The sequence below is a fragment of the Pipra filicauda genome, unplaced genomic scaffold, assembly GCF_003945595.2.
Source record: "Pipra filicauda isolate LSUMZ 115617 unplaced genomic scaffold, ASM394559v2 scaffold88_size2543281_pilon, whole genome shotgun sequence".
In the NCBI taxonomy this organism is placed as follows: domain Eukaryota; kingdom Metazoa; phylum Chordata; class Aves; order Passeriformes; family Pipridae; genus Pipra; species Pipra filicauda.
The window spans coordinates 1988024-2009978 of NW_024105075.1; the positions used below are offsets into that span (position 1 = coordinate 1988024).

The 21955-nt window shown below is 38.9% G+C and overlaps 1 protein-coding gene across 1 annotated transcript in view; it reads left to right on the plus strand.

The window, feature by feature from the left end:
* Window positions 1-21955, plus strand: part of RAPGEF5 (Rap guanine nucleotide exchange factor 5) — a 163051-nt gene that overhangs the window by 120855 nt on the left and 20241 nt on the right. Inside the window, exons 12-20 of the mRNA XM_027738414.2 lie at window positions 5358-5436; window positions 7012-7156; window positions 8735-8832; window positions 9598-9628; window positions 10885-10963; window positions 13921-14070; window positions 16729-16826; window positions 18551-18673; window positions 19796-19974. Of these exons, the coding sequence (XP_027594215.1) occupies window positions 5358-5436; window positions 7012-7156; window positions 8735-8832; window positions 9598-9628; window positions 10885-10963; window positions 13921-14070; window positions 16729-16826; window positions 18551-18673; window positions 19796-19974 (982 nt within the window). The remainder of the gene's footprint in view (window positions 1-5357; window positions 5437-7011; window positions 7157-8734; window positions 8833-9597; window positions 9629-10884; window positions 10964-13920; window positions 14071-16728; window positions 16827-18550; window positions 18674-19795; window positions 19975-21955) is intronic.

A 21955-nucleotide genomic window follows, 5' to 3' on the forward strand; every position in this document is an offset into this window, starting at 1 on the left:
CTGTGATGGTCTAAAGATGCTGGTTGATGCACATGCATGCTAGTAAATAATATCCAGACATACAAATTGCTGAGTGAGTAGTTAAAGAGGTGTATCTATCTGTAACACTGGAATATTTCCCTACTTTTCCTTCTTTACTCATTCTATGTGATAGCTTTTTAAACATTTTCTTTTTAAAGCTGTCCTCAAATGTATTTAATCAAAAGAATTTAACTTTCAGTCCATTTGACAAAGGCATTTCCTTTAAACTAAGTCTCTTTTCATGTTTACATTACAAGTTATTCATGTGAGGCTGCTCCACTGATGCCTTTTATACCACTGTGGTAGTTTAAGAAAATGCTCAATTTTGAGAAGAGGTTACAGGTGTTGGACATGGCAATGTCCAACCATGAAGTGTACCACCTGTCCTGATTTGTTAAATGTGTGCCATGGACAATTTCTCTTTCCATATCTGTATTAATTTCTGTCCTATGCTTTAGTAATTGAGAAGAGGGTGAAGAAAGGAGAAAAGAAACTATTGGAGAATAATATTTGGTGTGTAAACCCATGTAGGAAACCCATTCTTTCCTCCTGGCATTTACAACTGCACCATCACCTTGAGTTAGTATTTGAAGAGTTGTTTTCTTGGAGAGAAAGGATATGATCTGATTAGAGGGGTAAGTGGACACATGAAAAGCAGCAGGGAATCCTCTTGATTTTTTTTTTTAAGTAGGTGGGAACATATGATGTGTTGTTCATCCAAATATATTACCATTTACTGTCTCTGGGACCCTAGATCCTCCTTTCCCCCAAATACACCATTGTTGCTATTGGCTATCATCACCCTATACATGCAACACAGTTCTTCTCACATAGATGTATTGCTGAGTCCTTTAGTTACCAGCTGAAAGCAAATGTTCCCTGGATATTATTTCACAGATGTGAGAACATCCCATATCTATATACTGTGCTTTTCATCCCTCAGCCACCCTGAATGTGTCTTGCAGAAGAACTTGTACATCACAGAAAAGTGGGATGAGCAGTGCTAACTGCTCCTGGTAAAGCTGGTGTCCATGATGCTTTATTTCACTTGGGGAAAGGAGGGGACACACAGCCTGGGAGAAACTGTCTCAGCAGAAGCTGATGTATATTAATTATTTAATAACAAGCACAGTGCCTGCTTTTTTATTATTTTTATGCCTATGGAACTCAAACTCAATTGGTGTGGTGAGATTACTGCCTAAGGCTGCCCCCAAAGAACTGCAAGAGCAGGAGCCCATTGGACACATGCTGGTCTGTTGCATGTCTTAATAAAGCTTTAAAATGCTTGAAATTGTTTTTGAAATGAAATATTCCATGGCTGCAAGTTAACTGCATACTTTGTAATAATTGCTTAGCCAAATAAAGGAAAATTGTGAGGAACAAGGAAAAGTTAGATTGATGGCTAGAAGAAAAAGATTATATAAAAAAATCATAAAGAAGAGAAATTAAAAAAAAATACCATGGCGTCACAGACTTTTGCACAAAGACTTTCCTTCCAATAGGAGCTTTTCTTTTCCAGCAATTACTGTTCATTTTATTCTGCCTGTTTGCTACAAATCCCAGAAAAACTTTTTATATGGGAATAATAGAGAAAATGGTCACAAATTTAGGCAGAAACTGGAACACAGTGTAAAATTTAAAAGCAGGGGTATGCGTTTCACTGCCATTCTGAGTGGAGTTATGGTGGACTGTAAATTATTAATGATTTGACTGGAATTGCCTTTTTTTAACTCTTAAATCAACTGTGACTAAACAGGAAAAAGCACAGAAAGCCTTCTGTGTGTAATTGTCAGCTCAACTTGTACATTTAGAGCCCTTCCTCATTCAAATTTACTGCTCTTAGTGGCCATTAGTAACAGAATGAATAATATACTGTGAATAAATCCTCTCATGGTTACCCTTTCTCTCAGTAGATTAAGAGCAGAAATTATAATTTGTGGACATGTGTTAGTGTCCAAAAGCATCTGACAAGTGTGCAGTTGTTTGTTTTGAACAAATTATTTTTGAAAGATTAGTACACCCTTAAGTTTTGTGTTCCTGCTATGGCATGAAAAACCATTCTGGCATGATTTTAAATTACAGGGTATTTAGGAAGAAAATACAGAAGATAGTTACAGTGAACAGTAGGACTTTAGGGAAATACCTACAAGCTAGTGCAGGCATTTAAAAATACGAATATTATTGTAAAGTCTTTAGGTGACGTCTGGTAATAGATATTTAATCTAGCAAAAGCACTTTCATTGCTTACTTGTTAAAGTAATTTAACGGATGAGTGGTGCTACTAATGGACCACATGTATAATCCAGACTTTTTGTGTTCAGAACATTCCTTTAGGGTTTAAATTTCTAAACAAGTTCAGAAGCAATTTGAAGAAATTTATCCTATATACAAGTCATGGGAAACATAATTTATGAACTTTTCTTCTTAGCATTTCCGCTGCATTTAGAGGATAAGAGAAACCACTATGTATACATGTGTGCAATTTCCAGTCAGCTGAGTGATATACCTTTTTTTGTTAGAAACTGTGACTGGAGGGATGTATGATTGAGCATGAGAGAGAGATGAACAGAGGGCTTAAAAACAATTGTAAGTTATCTGAACAAACATAAAATGCTAGGCTTCCCTTCACTATTTTTTGAGAGAATTGCATTAATAATGTCTGTAGCATAGTTCTTGCAAGAAGTTGTAGCAAAAAAGCAAAAAACCTCAAATCATAGCAAAACCATCCTTTCTTTCCATCCTGACACTTTGGGATGCTGGAAGAATTGAAGAATTGAAGATAGACATCTGAAAAACAGATAATTGTGTAATAAAAATAAACCTATACATTGTTTTTTTAACACCTGTTAGTATGATCAAGTCATGCTATTTCGAACACTTGCAGAAGTTCATTGATAAGCATTGCAGTTTTGTTCAACTAGGACTTAATTTCTTTTCTGAACACATGGCTATGTATTGCTGAAACTCAGATATCACCTACATAGAGTAGCAAGTTAGGGAAATAATCTGTTGTAAATGTCTCTGACTTTGTGAGGATCACTGCTCAGTCACATGGTTCAAGAAAGAACTAAAATGTAGTTGTTGACTCCAGGCTCAGCTGTTTCCAAATAAATGTTTGTGAAACCTCCAACTTTAATAGTTGCATTGTATCATCCAAAAGACGTGCAACAGAATGAATAGATGACCTTTCAGATAGAGAACAAGCTGTTCACCATGCCTTTTCATTTACTGAGACAAAATACCCTTTTTATGCAGAGATAATACTTTCCATCATTTTTAACAATGTTGATGAAATATAAAGAATTTAATTGTTTTGTTTCTGAGCACAAGGGGGATTTGCTGTGCGTCTTTAGATCAGGACTCTTTCAGACCAGCTGTGTTAAATGCATTGATCTAGATAGATCTATTTTAATTTTTTAAAAAGACAATGGAGGTATTTTGAATCCCATGCTCACAGGGTGATCTGTCATTAGCTATCCATCCATGTGATGTCCGCATGATATCTGTTCTTTGAATGATTTATGCATGAATTCTTATTACCATCCTGCACCACAGCTATAGGATCAGTAATTTGCTGACAAGGAGATCCAAGGCAGCTGTAATGGAAATTGGTGTAAAGTATTGTGAAATTGCAGCCTTAGCATGAAAAGCTGCTGGGATGCCCTCGATTGCACACTCCTACACAAGCACTAACTTGGACTGGAACACATTGTAAACAAATAGTAAGTAAATCAGGATACAGAAATCAGGGCTCAGCCTCGTCTATCTCGTGTGAGGTGTGGTTTGGCCCTTAGTCTTTGTAGTTGTAAATCCACCTGTTAAATCACAACTGAGTATAATTGGTGCTAGCTGGTACCAACTAGTTATACCGGTAAAGTGTTTTTGCTCTGCAACATAACCAGAATCACTTCTGTTATTGTTTAGCCTCTGTCCATGTTCCTATTCTTGTAGGGAAAAGCAAACCTGTTCTCTCGTGTTAAGGAACACAGTGTGTTTGCTGAAATTAAAAGAAATACACAGAACAGGAACCCCTCAAAACTTGGAAATCTTACCATTTGGGGAAGAAAAAATAAAACCAAAAAACCAAACAGAAACATTTAAAATTTGTGGTTAAAAAGACCAATATAATTGTCTGTTTGCAGAAAAGAAAGGATTTTGTCGTGTGAACCAGATACAGATTCACTCCTAGACCATGCATCATATCTGAGTAGTTTACTAAAATTGGAAGCAAATTTGTTTCAGAATTGTATAATAATTTCAGTGGAAGGGATCTGTGAAAGCGTTGGGTCCAACTCGTGCTGGAAATAGGTCCAGTAAGACCAGGATGCTTGGAGATTTGCACAAGCAAGCCCTGAATATACTGATGTTGGAGATTGTGCAGGTAACCTGTTGACCCTCCTCACAGAAGGAAAAGAGGAAATCCCGTGATCTAGACAAATTTTTCTTTGTTGCCATCTCTGATGGTTGCCCCTTGTCATTTTGTAGCACATCTCCAGGAAAAATCTGGCTCGGTTTTATCTCCACTCTGCCATTGGACTGTTGAAGATCACCATGAGATTACCCCTGCACTCTGGCATCCTAGACCAAACCCAGTGCTTTCAGCCTCCTGCTGTGTGCAGTCAGTGCTTGGAAAAATCCTAAAAATAGTGTGACATGGGAATTAGAAATGAGAAACATACACTGACATCCAAACTGGCCATTCCTCCTGGCAGTCTGAGGTGCTTACAGCTGCAGTGTGTAGGGATGGTCTATTAGCAAGTACCTTTATAACAACAATAGAAACCAGGTGAAGAAAAAGCCCTTCTGTAATGTGATTAAATGAACCTTAGAGAAAACTTCTCAACACTTACAGTGATGCCCACAAGACTAACCAGCTAAAGATTTGAATATATTTATTTCATGGTTCTCAACTACTGTGCATAGATGTTAATCACAGTACATGGCAATCACAGTTTTCTCTCTCCTACTACTAAAAGCTGTTCTTCTGAATTTACAGAACAAGTTAGTGTATGGAAAAGTTGCTTTGTGTGCAGCTCAGCTAACTGGGATGGTGGTGTTTGCGATAAGGACTCTTTCTTACTGATCCCTGAACTGTGACTTATTTGTGCATACCTGTGCCTGTTGGGGCTTTGGGAGCTGAGAATGTGCTTGTTAAATGAAGAGACTGATCTCTGCAGTGGCAACATATTGTTAACTTTTTGAAACTTAGTTTCATATATTCTGTATTCTTTGGACCTTATTCCCAATTCCTGCCATGCATAGTAGCAGGAATAGATACTCTCTTCCTGCTCTCACTAATGTATTGTACCTTGGGCTTTTTTTGTCTTTCTCTGCAGAAACTCTGCTGGATGACTTCCTGCTCACATACACAGTCTTCATGACGACCGATGACTTGTGCCAGGCACTTCTGAGGCAATATCCTTTTACTAAATGTTGTAGTCACTGGGGTCACACACTTTCTCCTAGTTTTGTCTATTGTTGAACCTTATATCAAAATTGCATGCCTGGTTTTGTTCTTTGCATATTACTGAAATACAGTCCTGCATGATTATTTTGAGGTTGCATAAAAAATTAGTAAGAAAAGAGAAAAATTGTCAAATATTTACTATAGCATGCTTAGAAAGTGGACTGCACTTGAGATTTTGACATCACAGCCCAAGAAATGCATGAACAAACTGGAGAAACTTCAGAAGAGAGCAATGGGAATTACCAGTATTCTAGAAAAAAGATCTACAAAGAAGACGTGAAAGAATCGGGATTGTTTTACTGAAAAAAGGGAATCTATATGTAACTGAGACAGTCTTTCAGGTACCTAAAGAGGAATAGAAGAATCTGTTCCCATATCAGTGCCAGATGGGACAAAAGGCAGTGGATATGAGTTCCCCTAATTTGCACATGCCTGTAACTAGGTATACACACACACATACACTTATTAAAATATTTAGAGTTTGCATAGCTGAGGAATCAATAAACAGAAAATTCCTGCACTGAAATCAAATATACAAAGGTAAAACTGCCTCTGAATAAACCTGTATTGAAGCAGATGCCTAACTCATAGCAACGATGCAATTTTTGTTTTTGTTTAAAGATAAATAAACTTTTATAACTGTGATGAGGTAACATTAAAGTGGGGTTAACACCTCTCCAGATTATGTTCATTCTTAGAATACCTACAAAGAGAAAAAGTATTTTCCAATCTCTGCTCCTTTTATCATGCAATACAGAATGTAAGTCTTAACTCATTCTGAGATAGAAGAATTATTTTCATGTATTTCCAATGATTTCCATAAGCTATGGAGCATTGCTTAAATAAAGTTGTGGCTATAAAATAAACTTTCTTTGCTTTTTTTCCCCCCTTCTTTACCTTTTGAGATGAAAGCATCATCTTTTTACCTCTTAAATGAAAGAATAGAGAAGGGATAGGAACAATGTACAAGTGGTTATTGTCTGTCATTTGGCATTTCTGCTTTGTGAATAGAGAACAGTGGTAGAAATAGTTGTTCACTCTTTTTTTATTTTAATAGTGTTATTTTTGCAGATACTGTAATTTGTGCAGACAAAAAGAAACTGACTTCCTTTGCTTGGTTTTTTTGTTATTGTTAACGATGCATTGCCCTCCTTCCCACAGACACTCACGTAGCTATCGATGTGCAGGACAAAGGTTCATTCTCAGTTCTGCAGAAAAGATATGACTCAACATTGTATAATTCCTTTTGAATTGATTTTATTTTTATAGAATCACCTCTCTAATTTGTAATGAAGAAAAATCCTGTTGGCACAGAGGATTAATTGGCACGTCTATTACTGAGAATTTCATTCCAAAAACTTGATGAAACTCCTGAAGCTCCAGACAGGATAAAACATTTAAAATGGAGCAATGTACTGAAAAAAAATCTTTCATTAGCAAATGAGATGATTGCAAAGTCTTTGCCATCAGTTAATTTTTAAGTTTATGTGAGACCTTATTATTCATTCCTTAACCTACTGCACCTATTGTGCTAAGAACCACCAAGGGAAAGAAGATGACTCTGATGTGTCCTGTAGGAAGCGGAAAGTCTTGCATTTGGTATCTCAGTGGACTTCTCTCTACAAAGACTGGTTACATGAAGATGAGCATTTAAAACAGTTTTTAAAGGTATCGAAACACTTTCTGATGCACTTCAGCACTGTTTAATTACTTACTGTGTCTAAAAAAACGCAGCAGAAAAATCTATAAAACATCTTTTTTCATACTTACATTTTTCCATGAAATCTATAATATAAAATGATTTGCATGTGGCTTCCTTAAATGCTTTAAAGATGGTCAGTTTGAACAGAAAACCTGTATTATCAATACATTCAATGTCAAAAACATTAACATATGAAACTTATAGAAATCCCATGATCTCTAGAAAATGGGAAAAGTTAAGAAGATAAGAAATAAAACTACCAAGATTTGGAGGTTCCTTGGACACACTGATCATGTCTGTCAGAACAGGATCTACAGTCAGTATCCAGAGGATCACAGACTAAGAATTCTCAGGTCTCTGTAAGAAATGCTACTTTGATTGAGCAGTGAAATTGTATTCCACAGTGTTTTGCTGAGTGCACATGGAGAGCAGCACAAATTTATGTCTTTTAATAAATAAAATTTTGTCCTTACTTGTTAGCAAAGATATTCTGATATTTCTGTATGAATTCCAAAAGCTCTTGTAATTCCCTTGTAAATTTGCAAATAGCCCATTGTTGCTGACCAACATCCATCTGGTTGTTGATTTTTTAAAAAATGTATTTTTTTTCCCTGCTGGTTAAAGATGAGAGTATTTTAGGAGACTTTGCAGGATCTTCCACTTTTCCTGATGAGGCTCTTTCTATGCAGATGGGGATCTTCCTAAGGGCCATGGAGGTGTGACTGTGCACTGTCACACAATTTCTCTTCTTGAAGCTTCTGTGCAATATTAATCAGCAGTAATGTTAACAATGGTTGCAGTTATACATGCAAAACCAGCGTCTAGGGTTGTAGGCTAAAATCATTCATGCAGAAATCTGTGAATATAGGAGTGTTAATTGGGCGATAGCAAACCTGATGACTCAGCTCGTACATATTTGTCATTTTCTTAGAAGAGAAAGAGAAGGATCTGTGTGCAAATTCTGAAAAAGTGTAGAGAAAATATTTCCTACAATTTCAATCATGACAATGCCTTCCCCCAAAATTAGAAGAAAGGTTTATTTATCTATTAGTTTATAACTAAGGAGAGTTCTTGGAGTTTGTGGAAGACATAACTCAGTTTAAAATGTATGCAAATGTGAGGAAAGGTGACGTAGAACATTTACCATTTTAAAAGTCTTAATCCAAGGAACCTGTTTATTATCATTTTGGATAAGTGAAGATGGTGTGGTGTGTTGTCTTGCTTCAGAATGTGTCCTTCTGACCCAACCCAGATTTTATGTAACAGCCACAAGTGGTGTTTTAAATTTTACCATTTGTAAAGAGGATAAACATTTTGGACTCTCACTTGGTGACAGTACTAAGAGTGTTTCTCCAAAGACAAGCTGAATATTGACCAGTCTGGAAATTTAAACAGGAACATTCTCTTCTTATGGGTTTTGCATAAATATAATGATGAAAGTTGTTTTAGTAGGCTAGTGCCTGAATTGATTTAGACTGCTGATGTGATGCCTTAGATTTATGTTTGAATCGTCAGACGTTTGCAGATACTGTTTTATTTTGTAGACAATATACAGAAATGTGCTAGATGATGTGTATGAATATCCCATTCTTGAGAAGGACCTGAAAGAATTTCAGAAGATACTTGGGATGCATCGCCGTCAGTAAGTATTGATTGTATTTGTGATCAAGTCTCCTTTTATTTAGAGTGTAATTTATTTTTGTCGCCGTCTTGGTGTAATTTAGTAAAGTGATGAGCGATACAAGTAACACATTCATTTTTATGAATAATCTCTTTTTTAAACTAAAGATAAATTATTCAGTTTTCTCTGATGTTTGTTGGGCTTCACTTCCATCAATTTTATTTGGGATTACTTTCAAGAAGAGCAATACTTTGTGGAGAAGCTGGCAAAAATTCCCTCAGAAGCTGCAGTCCGTGACTTCAGATGGTACCTTCATTCTCATTCTCTCTCTCTGCAGTTGGCAGTACTGAGAAGCAAATATCTTGTAATAGTCATCTCAGGGTTATTATTTTACTAATAATTATGGTATTTATAAAAGATCTTTCCTTGGCATTTTTTTACAACAAAGGAGTTTGTTTCCATGATTTGGCCATTGGGGAAGCAGAAGGATCTGTGTCCTTGAGGGTGACCCTGACTGCTTACCTTGGGGCCTGAGCTGTGTTTGTCTACTCCAACAGCTCGTGGGCTGACAGCATTGCTTTTCACTATATCAATTGTGCAAGTCAAAGAAAAGCTTTCTGGCTGAGCCAGATGCCTTTAGTTTTTCCTGAAGGAGCTCTGCAGCCCTTCTGCAGTGACCATTTAGTGTTAAAAACTTTCTGATGTTGTAAACTTTGTAATAGCTAAAACTTCCTTTTCCTAAGCTTTGGCTGGAAAGAATAATTTGGATTTTCCTTTTTGTTTCAGCACTGTAGATGAGTATTCACCTCATCGAAAGGTAATGCCAACCTGATTGTTGCTGGTTGCTAGATAACCTACCATCTCACTTTCTTCCCCTTTGCCCACTTCCCTCTCTTTTCTTGGCTTCTTAACTGAAAGTGACTAGTGGCCAAAAACATGACAGGACACATCAGTGAGGTTAGACCTGCAATGCTGCTTAAGGAACTTTTTTTCTTGTCAGTGCATGGTGGTCTAGTGGTTAGGTTGCAGCACTCTCACCACTGCGACCCGGGTTCGATTCCAGGCCAGGGAAAAACTCCCCTGGGCAGATGGAGCTCGTCAGCTCTGTAAGGCCATCCATCTAAGAGAAGGTCACTCTAAACAAACCTGCGTCCTGAGGACCTCACTGCCACTGTCCAAGCTCGCTCGGCCCCGGCAGATGAACCTCAGGATTAAAGGGTGGGCTTAGTTCAGCGCACACTGTGTCTCACCTAAAAAACCCACTGCACAGGCTCAAAGGGTTAATGACCTTTCCCAAATCTTCGCTCGCGAAGAATCCTGGATATCAACTGTGTGAGCTAACCTGCAGTGGCTGTGACAATGTTAGCATCTTAACAAGATGCTTTGAGATGTCTAAATTCTCAGGTCCAGAGGTCCAGGAGTGTGTCCCCACCAAGCTGGAGAGATGTAGCAACCTGGGCAAACCAGGCTGAGCACAGGCACTGTCACACATCCATTGACATGGATGTCAAGTAAGCAGAGCAAAGGGCAGATTTGTGACAGGGACAGAGAAAAAGAGAGGAACATGAATCTGTCCATTTAACTGAAGGAAGGAGATGCAGCCAAAGCTGGTGTACAAACTTCTCAGAGGTGAATTGCTGTGCTTGTCAATTTTACCGCACTGAGGCTGAAGTGTGTAATAAGCTTAAAATGTTACTGCAAAAATGTGGAAGGCAGAACATGAGATTGTAGTGAAATTGCTAAGTAGGCTGATTGGTACATGAGAAACATATATAAGAATAAGTGTATTAGAAACAGGCTTTGAACATGAGTACAGAAAATCTTGAATCGTGCAGGCTGCTTAGCCTTAGCATGTCCTGCTTCCTGCAAAATCTCCACCTTGGTCATTATTTAGTAAGGCAATTCCCAGTATACTGGTCCAAGAAAGGGTGGGTGGATTTCCTATATGGGAACCTTTTGGCCAGACATATGGGTTGCATGCTGTGTTCTGTGAATTACTGCTTTGTAAAGGGCAGGGATGCAAAAAGTCGCTGTTGTGATTTTTTTCTTTCTTTCTTTCCTACTCCCTCACAGAATAAAACCTTTTTCCACCAGTTCAGTGTAAAGGAGAACTGGCTGCAGCACAGAGGAACCATGAATGAAATAGAAGAGAGTGAGTATAAATGAAAAAGTGGAGGACAAACTCAAAAACTATGAAATTGTTTCTCAAGGGCCTCAATGTAAATATTTTATAACTGACAGACAGCTTTTCTGCTGGACCTTAGAGACACAAAAGAAGAAATATTATGGCTGTGTAAGTTTAACTTTCTGCCTCCTGCTTTGCAGTGGTAAACAGTGCTATGGTATCTCAAGGGGGTTTTGCTCTGCCTGGTTCCTCCAGCACCCCTGTTCCAGAGCTGTGTGCCTCCCAGGCTTGCTGGCAGCCCGTCCAGGTGTTATTTCTGCTCCATTTCATGCTCTCGGTCCCTTGACCTATATCTTGGTTGTGAAAGGTGCATGTGTAGGCCTGTCACATGTAATGGGCCAGGATCTACTAACTCTGGGAACGTCCCTTAGTTCCTTCTCTCCTTGAAAACATCTCTGATTGGAGTGCAAGGTGCCACTTCACTTTAATGTCAGCCATTTCCATCCATCACTACTAATACTATAACACAGTGAGGCTGTCACCCTCCTCTAATGCCTGTATGAGGAAGAAGGCAGAGAGGAGAACACTCTGTACACGAGCAGGGAACAGGCAGAAGGACCTCCTACCTGGCAGTCTCACCCTTTGACAGTATATCTTTGTTTCCTACTGGGAACAAAACCCTGGAAGTTCACTTGAAGTCAGTATATTTTTAGTGCTCATTTGTAACAGAATAAAAACTGAGCTCCTTCAATGCCAAGTCTTTCCGCACAGTGCGTGTTGCTGATAGATAATTCTCTTTTTCTGTTTCAAATATAGGGGGTTTTGAGGTTTATGTTATCAAGGCTGCTTCTAAAAATGTTATTTCTGGATGAGAACCCCCACAGTCATTCTTCTTAAAAGTTGGACATAGCTTTGGGGTGATTGGGAAGGAGAGTGTACTGGCTCCAGAGAGGGGACAGGCTGTGTGACTGGGGACAAGAAAGGCAGGGCCCAACAAAGCCAGTTGTGACTGGTTAAATTGCTTTTGTCTCAGTCCTCTGAGTCCTTGAGTCCTTGAGAACAGTCCTTGAGATCATGGACTATGATGGGAGTGAAGGAATGAAATAGCAAACATGAAATTGGAGAAGGGAGAGACAGATGCTGAGGTTGGACGACCAAGCCTGTGTGGTGGAGCGCTGCCCGACCAGTGGTGCTTGTGGAGGATGGATGTGTCCAAGCCACACCATGCCACTTGACCAGAGGCATTTTATCCCCTAATGAAATCATTACCAGGGAGGCTTGCAGTCCATGACCACTTCCTCCCACTCGCATTCCCTCCTTCTCACAGGGGAGCAACATAGGCTCCTGAAAAAGATGGCATGGTCCATCCCAATAGACACCACAGATAAAACTTTGGAAAGGTGTGAGGGGACAATCATTATGGTGGTTGTGCTCAAGGACCTGACCTGTGGGTTGATTTAGTTCAATATTGAAGAAAGGATAGATCAATAGCCCTTTTATAAATTAACATTTCTGTCATTGTCTCTTTGCAAATGAAAGAGAAGGACATTTCAAACAAATTAACTGTAAGCAAGTTGTGTCTCTTTCTGCATAGGAGTCCAAATATTCCTGTCAGATTTTTTAAAATTTATTTTTCTACCTAGTAATTTAAAGTGCAGTTGGATGTCTCTGTCTTCATGAGTTGTATCCACTCTGAAGAGAGATTCTGCTGTAGGATGAGCATCCGATTCACTGTCGCCAGTGAATTATAAAATCAAATGACTTTTCTTCCCCAAGGCTCAATGTTAAGTTCCTCCTTCATTCTCATCTTCATTTTTGTTTTACTACAACAGAAAAAAAAGATATTTTTGAGGATAGAGTTCTTAACTGCTTCTGGCATGGCTTCCTTTAGTGAAGGTACCCTGAAGCCATGAAGATTTGTAGGACAAACAAAGAGCTATTGCTCCATACATCTGTCAATAAAACTAATTTTAAAAAATACAGCATTTCTGACGAAGAAAAGTTTTATCCTATACTGGCATGGTAGCAGACTGTTTACAATAAGAAGTGCACGAGTAGAAGGAAATGGAAAGTTTAATTAAGCACCGAAGTGAGTATGAAACCAAGAGCTGTGATGATTCTGATTAGCAGATGTTGTAATTTTTGAAATATTTATACAAATCTGCAGGTCTGTTTCTTCCCCTTTAAGCATGGCAGCTGTATTTCAAAGAACTAGCTACAGCAAATTTGGCAAAATACGTAAGCCTAAAATTCTGGCAAGCAGAGAAAGAGTGCTTCCCTTTTGTAGCAGAAAAAAACAACTAGCTGAGCTGACCACTGTATTACTGCTAGGAATCTCCCTCTCAGAGCCAAACTAACTCATGGACCTCAGTGGAAGAGATGAGCCCGGGGATTTTCTGCAAACCAGTTGCTTTTATGTGTGCTGCAAGTGATTCAGGAAAAGAATTGTCAGAATTAAATGCATTGCTGTTTGGGCAGCCTCTGCTGCTGCTACCATATTCTGGCAATGCAAGTAGTTTAGATGTGTAGACAGATAAGCTATCAGGAGTGGTTGAATACCGGGGAGCACTGTTCTTGCTAAGCCTCCTGTTCCAGGTGGAAGTGGAGGTCCAAGATAATTTCTGCAGCAGATATGAAATGTACTGAAAGGACAGTGTTTTATCTGAACTGAAAAGGAAGGGGGAAAAGATGGTGACAGATGGGTTTACAAGGAAGATAGGCAGTGATGGAGGTTGTCTGTGACAAATCCTCACAGTAGGAGGTCTTAAATAGATATTGCTGTGGGAGTCTAGGTTTCCATCTGTTTGACTCTCTCATTTCCCAGGGAGAGGAGGTGGGAAGGGGAAAAATGGTGACGTTTATTCTTAGTTTCATGTCCTGCATCTCAGGGTGCAGCAGCTGCCCTTCCTGCAGCTGCAGCAGCCACACAGCTGAGGCATTGCCATGGTCAGGTCTGCTGAGCATGTCTTTCTTCCTTTGTGCAGTTTTCTGCCGTGTGTATATAACGGAGCACTCCTATGTCAGTGTGAAAGCTCAAGTATGCACTTCAGCTCAGGAGATACTGAAGATTGTGGCAGAAAAGATCCAGTACCCGGAGGAGGAGTTGGCACTGGTGACTGTCGCGTTCTCTGGTGGTAAATAGCTTCCCTTCATCGGATTAATTACTTTTTAGTGCATCACGTAAGGGAGAGCTGACATTTTCTGATGCAAGGATGCAGCTGTTTCTGTATGGGCCCACAGCTGGATGACCACGATGAACAATGAGGAACTCCTTCCCAGAGAGTTGTTTCCATGGCAACAGCTCATTCTTGGGTACCGTGGGATACGCATCTCCTGACTGGGAAAGGGAGTGTAAAGAACTCTGTCTCCAGCAGTATTGCAAGGTTTTATTTTTTCTCCACAGCTGAATCTCCTACTTTGGACTTTAAATTAATTTTGAAGGCAATGAACATGGTTTACTTTAAAAATATGAAAGGGAATAGCAAATACTATATGCGTGTCTGCTTCCTCATTTACAGCATGAGTGACAAATATTATCCAGCAGAAAGGAGGAAGACATAGATTTGCATAGTTGAGATGCTGAGAGCAATCTCAGCAATATTTTGTAAGCAGTCTTCCTTACAACTGACATCTTTTACCTATTGTTTTAATGTTAGTTGAACAGATGGACTTATTGTCTTTTTTAAGGAAGACTAGACTGATCATGGGCTGATAGTAGGGACCAGAGAAACCCCCAAGATTTTCTTTGGTGATTGGCAAGTCTCAATCTCATTGGTCATATTGTTTTACTTATTGTGGTGTCTTTCAGAAGCACTTTAAGTAGGTACATAGAAATGCAAAGCTGTATCTATAGAAAGAATTAAGAGAGTAGAATATCCTGGCCATATTCTCAGCTAACATTAGCTGGTGTTGATCCCCTGAGACAAAGGATGCACCTTTAGATTTCTAGCACTCATTGCTACTTCTTTGTCAGTCTAGTTAAATGAAATACACTCAAATGCTGGCTTGTCCTGTTTATTTATTCAACTCAGAAGTGGAAGGTCACATTTTTCTCCCCCATGCTGAGCTCAATTAAGTAATCATATTTTTGAGGGCACTGATGTGCGTGGCAGGGAGCTGGTGCCCTGCTCTGGGTATTGAGAGCCTTGGTATGGAGCAGCCATACGGGAGCATTACACATAGGTGTCATGGTCAGCCAGGCTACATTATTTCCAGGCATACTCTTTTTACCCTCATGTGTACCCAAACTTGCCTCCAGTGCATTTCACAGCACTGCAAAATCACTGTGCTGCTGTTGTTTTTCAGGTCTTGCTCTCCTGTTCAAGAGCAGGGCAAGTTTTGCTCTGATAGCAATAGATCTGGTGCTAACTGTTTGCTTAGCTAAAGAAAACCAACAATTCATAAATAATGAAACACACTATTATCTTTAGACCACATTGGTTCCTGGAAAACAATAATTAAAATGAAGGTACAGTTGGACTGTCATTTGTACATGACCACTGTAACCCCTAAAATGTTATTTAACCACTTTGCCTAAATTAATTTGAAATGCAACAGTTTCAGTGTCTTTCTTCTTATGTGTTGTGACTCCTGTGCTGTGAGTAACAAACACCAACCTGGCATTTTTTTTTTTTTGCTTTGTTTTTTTGCTATTTGTGTGACTCAGAACTCTTGTCTTCTGTCCACTTTTTGCTTTGTTTTTTTGCTATTTGTGTGACTCAGAACTCTTGTCTTCTGTCCACTTAGAGGGCAGCAGTGTGAGCATTGGAGAACTCATTTTTTTTGTACTCCACTAATGGATGAGCAAGCTCTTTATTCAAAATTACCTTGAAAAATATAATGGTAATTCAACATCAATGTGTCTGTTTATCAATGTGAGCATGGATAAGAGGGCAAACTATATGAAATTGTGTTTGGCACTCAGACTCCTCCTAGTCCTACTGCTCCCTTATGGGCAATGCAAAGTCCAAGGTAGCTGTCAACATGTTTTTAGTGTTGATGGGTCTACCATGTGTCAGGTCTCCAGAGGATTATTTGGAGCCCTCAGGAGGAGACAGTTTTCCTAGGGCAGTTTTTAAGCAGTGTTTTGGGGTTTGCTTTATTTTCCCCCATATCTTTCTCCAGTGCATCCAAGATAGCCCAGAGCTAAATCAGTACTCTGAACTGGAGAAAAAGAAGTCCTTTCTCTTTGCTATCAGTGTGGTGTGTCCTGCTCTTTTACTCATGTTTCCCACATTAATTATTCTGGGTCTAGAAGAATTTCTGTAAATATTGAGTTATAAAAGACTCTTCAGCTCTGCTCCGTGGGGTGAATTTAATGGTGTTGGTATCCTTTAAAGTTCTTTTCCTGTTGATGAGCTGTGGCTACTGCTGACATCTCCACCTCTGGTTTTGTCTGCCAGTGACATGCAACAGCTCGGTCTCTGGAGGCTGAGATGCTCTGCTCGGAAAAAATTACTATATTTACAGTAGATACACTGTGTTGCAATGAAATGTTCTATAAGGCACAGGAGGTTAGAGTAGATGATTTAAGGGTTTATTTCTGTTCTATCCTATGTGAAGTGCAGGTTGAAAGCAGAAGCAGGAAGTTTTTGTGCTCTAGTCTATCAGAGACATCTTGCCTTTATTGTGACTGAACAGGGTGGAGGTGATGGCTCCCACTGGGACTGAATTTGATGCTATTACCTTCTTAGAAATTGATGTGGTTTTACAAATATAATTGTACCTTTTTTCTCACTTATAGCTTTTACTCCTGTTCTGAAACTTTTGTGTTTTGTTTGCTGTTTTTACAGAAAAACAAGAACTACAACCAAATGACTTGGCTATCTCAAAATCTTTGGAGTCATCCAGTCGTATGTTTGTCTACCGAAAAGATCTAACTGATTCTTTGGTAAGGATCAGTATTCTATACTTCCCATTTTTTATTTGTCTGACTCCAAATTATGAACTTAATATTCCTCTCAGAGGGCTTTTTCAATGCAGAATTTATTTCTTGCTTCCTTAGTAAAGCTTACTGAGCTGTTCTACACCTAAAAAAAAAATCTGTCATTGACAGAAGTTATTTGACTGAACAGTAATGGAATTTGTTCATCAGTTTCAAATAGACCAAAGCTTCTGTACAGCTTAAATCTTTCAATCTACATCAGCCTGGAAAAGCTGACTTTGTACAGAAATGGATGGGATGAGGATTATTCAGGGCTCTTGTGACTTTTCCCCCCCACCCCGCCTTGTGCCTCTGTAACACTTAAAGTGGCTGGTACACAATCATACAAAGTGGTGGGCAAAGTCCATGGAATTACATGTAGAAATGGATGCTGTGTGAGTTCCACCAAAATTATTTGGTGTCAGTGTGACTCCAGTGTTGTGGCAGCCACATGGTCAGTCTGTGGCTGGCATATATTGCTGGTGGTGTGTCCTCTTCCTTCTGTCTGTCTGTCTCTCTGGGGAGGGGAATGGGTTGGGAGGAAGCAGGTCTCTTTCATCCTTCCCTCTGTCTTCAGAAACAGGGATTGCAAACTCTCTCTCTGCTATGATTTCCCAAAACCCTAGTGAGGCAGGCACAGTCAGGCACTGAGAGAATTACTCTTTCAATAGCTTTCTGCTAATTATGCAGGCATTTCAAGGAAAGAGCAGGAACTGTATCACAACTGACTGTTATGTGTTGTCAGTAGCTCTAGGATCTGTGCATTCATCCTCAGGATGAGAAATGTCTATTTACATTTTGTTGGATCAATGTGCCCCGAAGAGCTGACATTCCGCTATCATTGTAATCTGTCATCCCCATTATCACCAGCGTTCAAGCCACTTCTGAAAATGTGAATATTAAGGGAACGTTTCCAGTGCAGACAGGTGACAGCCAACCTAGTTTCATTAGCTATGTAATAAAAATTGCAAAACTTGCTGTAACTGTCAGAAATGTAGCACCAAAGTAATGGCTTAACCGATAAGAACAATTTTTCATGTTGGCAGATGGTTCGTGTGCCAAGTTTCAGCCCGATGAGGTTAAAAAACCCAAGAGAAATGCAAAACTTTGAAAATCCAAGCTAATAATGGAAATGTCAAATGACCCTGAACACCAGTAGTACCACTGCTCTCCACAGTAATACACTAAGTAACTTTGATGAATCGGGACACACAGTGTTTTTATTCTTTGTTGATTATATTTGGCATAGATTAATCATAAAATGTATGGATTTATGTTATTTGTAAAAGTGGATTGGAGGGCAAGTTCTGTGTATTTATTCTAAATCTGATGTGTTTGCAGAATGATTCTTTTATCTTATAATTCAAAATTTCCTGGTGTCTGAATTCAGATTTTATTTTCTGATGTTTTCAGGGATTTTACTTTCATTATGCTGTCTGCTTGGTCAGTTTTTTATATTCAAGGTTTAGAGAAAGAGGGAGAAGGAGAAGGCTTTCCTCTCCAATAGCAAACCATTGATCCTATTGACCCATTTCCCAAGCTGTTTTTGATTAGTGGGAAAAAAAACCCTTAAAGTGTACTTAGAGAAGATGACTTATTCGGCTCTGTTTGGTACCTTAGTCCAATAGCAATTTCATTGCAGAACTTTTGGCATTTCCTGAGGATTTTTTTGCTCTTGGCTGTTTATTTAGAATCCATTTGCTGAAAATGAGGAATTGCAGCAAAGGTCTGTGAGGATTTTGGGAATCAACACCTGGGATCTTGCATTAGAATTGACAAATTTTGACTGGAGCCTCTTCAATGCAATTCATGAGGTAAGAAGCACCTCGTCCACTTCCAGGTATATTACTCTCATAACAACATGATTTGGCAGCTGTCAGTAGTGGTGGGTGGTCCAAGACATGTGTTGCAATCCTTGATAGTGAAGAAAATTGTCAAAGGTTTTTAACTTTCCTGTATTGTGGCATTTCATATATTCACTGGTATACCTGGTGCATTTTATTGGATTTGCCTCAAGAGAGTAAAAGACCATGATTATTCTTCAAAAAACGGTCTGTCTGAATATGTTGTATATGCAAAATGTCTTATGCACTTCATAGTGTTTCAGTACATACAGGACTCCACAAATAGTTGTCTTAGATACCACTTTATCCACAAAAGAATTGACAGTTTCAGCATTTTAGGTGGTCATGTCACTGTTCTTGTTAGGCTTCGGTGAGATGAAAAATACTGGGCAGGCTGTACTAAAGAGCTAATGGCCCACTTCAGGGCCCATTGGATTGTTTCAGTGACTTTGATAGGTTTTGGTGTGAGCTGCTGAGTAAAATACACAGTTAATAGTAAAAAATGTCACTTGAAAATATCATTCACTGAAAAGTGTGTGGGTTTTCTGACAAAATGAATGGAAAATTCCCTTGCTTCTCATCGGATGCTTTCCATGATCTTTTATTTCAGGTTCTTTTATTCAGGTTAGACACTTCAAATTTGGAGCAGGCCAAATCTGGGGGTTTTTTGCACAGAAATGAAGACCCCCACCTCTGTTGATGAAAAATTGGCTAATTTGGAAAAAAATTTGAATGGAAATTTTTCAGATTCTACAATGATCTGATATGGATACTTTTTCATACTGTAACAGAAGTAGTGAAATACAGAAAAAGATTGTTTATGTCTTATACCTGGCTGTAGCCAGAAGTGGAATTGCAGGAAATCTTACAAGAAAAGCGTATATTGCAGGACTTCCAGTCCACCTGCCGTCTGTAATAAGTCTCTAGACTTTGCTAAGACAAACCTTAATCATTTGTGATTGGCTCATGGATAATGAAAAAATAGTCATTTGTGACCAGATCTTGTTTCAAAAACGTGCTTCTAAATAATTTATAGTTCATTTACATTTAAATTGTTTTTATATCCCTAATAATGCTGTCAATATCTTCCAGCAAGAGCTGATATACTTCACATTCAGCAGACAGGGCAATGCTGAAAACACTGAGAATCTCAGTCTTCTGCTTCAAAGATGCAACGAGGTCCAGCTTTGGGTTGCCACCGAGATACTCCTCTGTAACCAGCTCTGCAAACGTGTGCAGCTAGTCAAAAAGTTCATCAAGATTGCTGCCCAGTAAGTTACTAAAGTTGCAACAAAAATCCTTGAATCCACATGCTTTATTTGGGGAGGGGTAGGTGCAAAAGCAATGAAAGAAAACTAATTTGTCATCCTGTGTTTTGTTAGTGTAGTAAGCATACCTAGATAAAACAGTCCATAAATAACAGTAGCAATCACTGGGCAAAACTAGACCTGGTAGAGTATATGCTGCTCAAAGCTTTCCCTGCAGTTTAGCTGCTGTATCTGCAGTGTCAACTGCAACATCCCTGGTGGTGCAGAGATAGCTCCTTTCTTAGCTGAGATAACCTGAGGACCATTTGACAGAACTATTTGAGCTGCAAAACAGTCATTTACTAAAAACTACCTGGAAACCAAAAAAAACTGCTATCAACTTGAAAGCCCTACCTCTAAACTTAACTGCAGTAAGCTGGCTGCTACAAAGGGGCATTCCCTTCATAACCCTTCTAATCTTCTCTGGAATACTTTTATATATTGGAGGGGTGGGTTTCTTTATTGATTAGATTTGACAGTCTATTCTTCCACTGGTATTGAATAGTACTATACCTTGCAACAGAATACAAATATATACTATTCACAGAGAGTTCTTTTCTCTGTAATCACTCTGTCTTAGTAACCAAGGAAATGGAGCAATTTAACTATGTGCAACCATCCTCACTTCTCTCTCCACTTGCTGGACTTCTACAATATTTGAGTATGCATGTTCATGGAAAATGTATAATTTGTTCCCTTCATCGACTGGTTTGATTTAATTTGCAAGGCACTTACATACAAAGGACTGTTCTCTGCCGAAGCAGTGCCATTGAAGAAATTAATTCTTCTAATCTAATCTAGTGTAACTCATAAATGTGATCTGATTTAGTTTGCAAGTTGTATAGTATCCAGTAATATGTTCATTTTCTACCATATCGATGGGCAAGTTTGATCCAATTACATCAAAAACCAGTTGGTTCTGTGTGCCTTGCTTGCACCACAGTAGCATTAATTTGCATCCCAGGAAAAATTTCATGTCTGTCCCACATGAATAAGGACATATTTGTCACCAGACTAAAATGTTGCTCTATTTGAATTGATTCCATCCGGTTATGTGAAAAGCCAAAGTTATGGATACTAAATACAGTTGTCAGTAAATGGTAGACAGGGTCTCCCAGTGTATAGCAGAAGCAGCCATCATTGTAGCATGTAGATGATAAAATGAGTGTGTAGTTTTCTTGGGATTTTTTTTTAATCAGAAAAGCTGCTTTCTAAAAGAACACATCATTTCTCATCAGTTCTGGAAGAGTTGATGAAAGAGGAACAATTAGGGTGGAAGGATGGTGTGCTAAGCACAGGACTCTCATCCTGAGGCACAAGCCAAGCAGCCCTGCTGTTTTGTTTATGACTTAAGGCAGAGAGGTAGGGAGCTGTGAACAGCTTTGGCTGCTCCCTAATCTCTGCTCCTAGATTCAGCCAGGAAGCTTTGTCTATGATTTTCCTCCTGTCAGGAGAGCACCAGGACTAAGATTTCATGTTCAACATCTGTGTGCTTCGCTGTTCAGGAATGCCTGAAGAAAATGGAAGGCTTTTACTCGAGTGTGTCAATACATAAAAGGAAGACAAAGTTTTTGAAACACAAATGCATATGCTTTTGTTGATGAGTAGTCTAAAAGAGAAAACAAATGATTCATTAAAGAAAATTAATTAGCATGTTATTAGAAATTAATATCCTGAGGAGTTACAGAAACAAGTCAATGTAGGGTCATAATAAACAGATGACAACAGCAGCCTTCTTGCTCCCCAAGCAGTGGCTCACTGTAAAAGAAAATACCTTCTCTCTACAGCTTGCTGTGAGAACTGGGCCCACCCAACAGACAGTTTATGCAGGCTGCATTGGACACCTTCCTTGTTTTGAAATGAATTGTCTTTGGGAGCTGTGTGACTTTAATGATAAAAGGACTCTAAGCAACAAAGTTAGGATTAACTTTAAGACAGCTGAAGT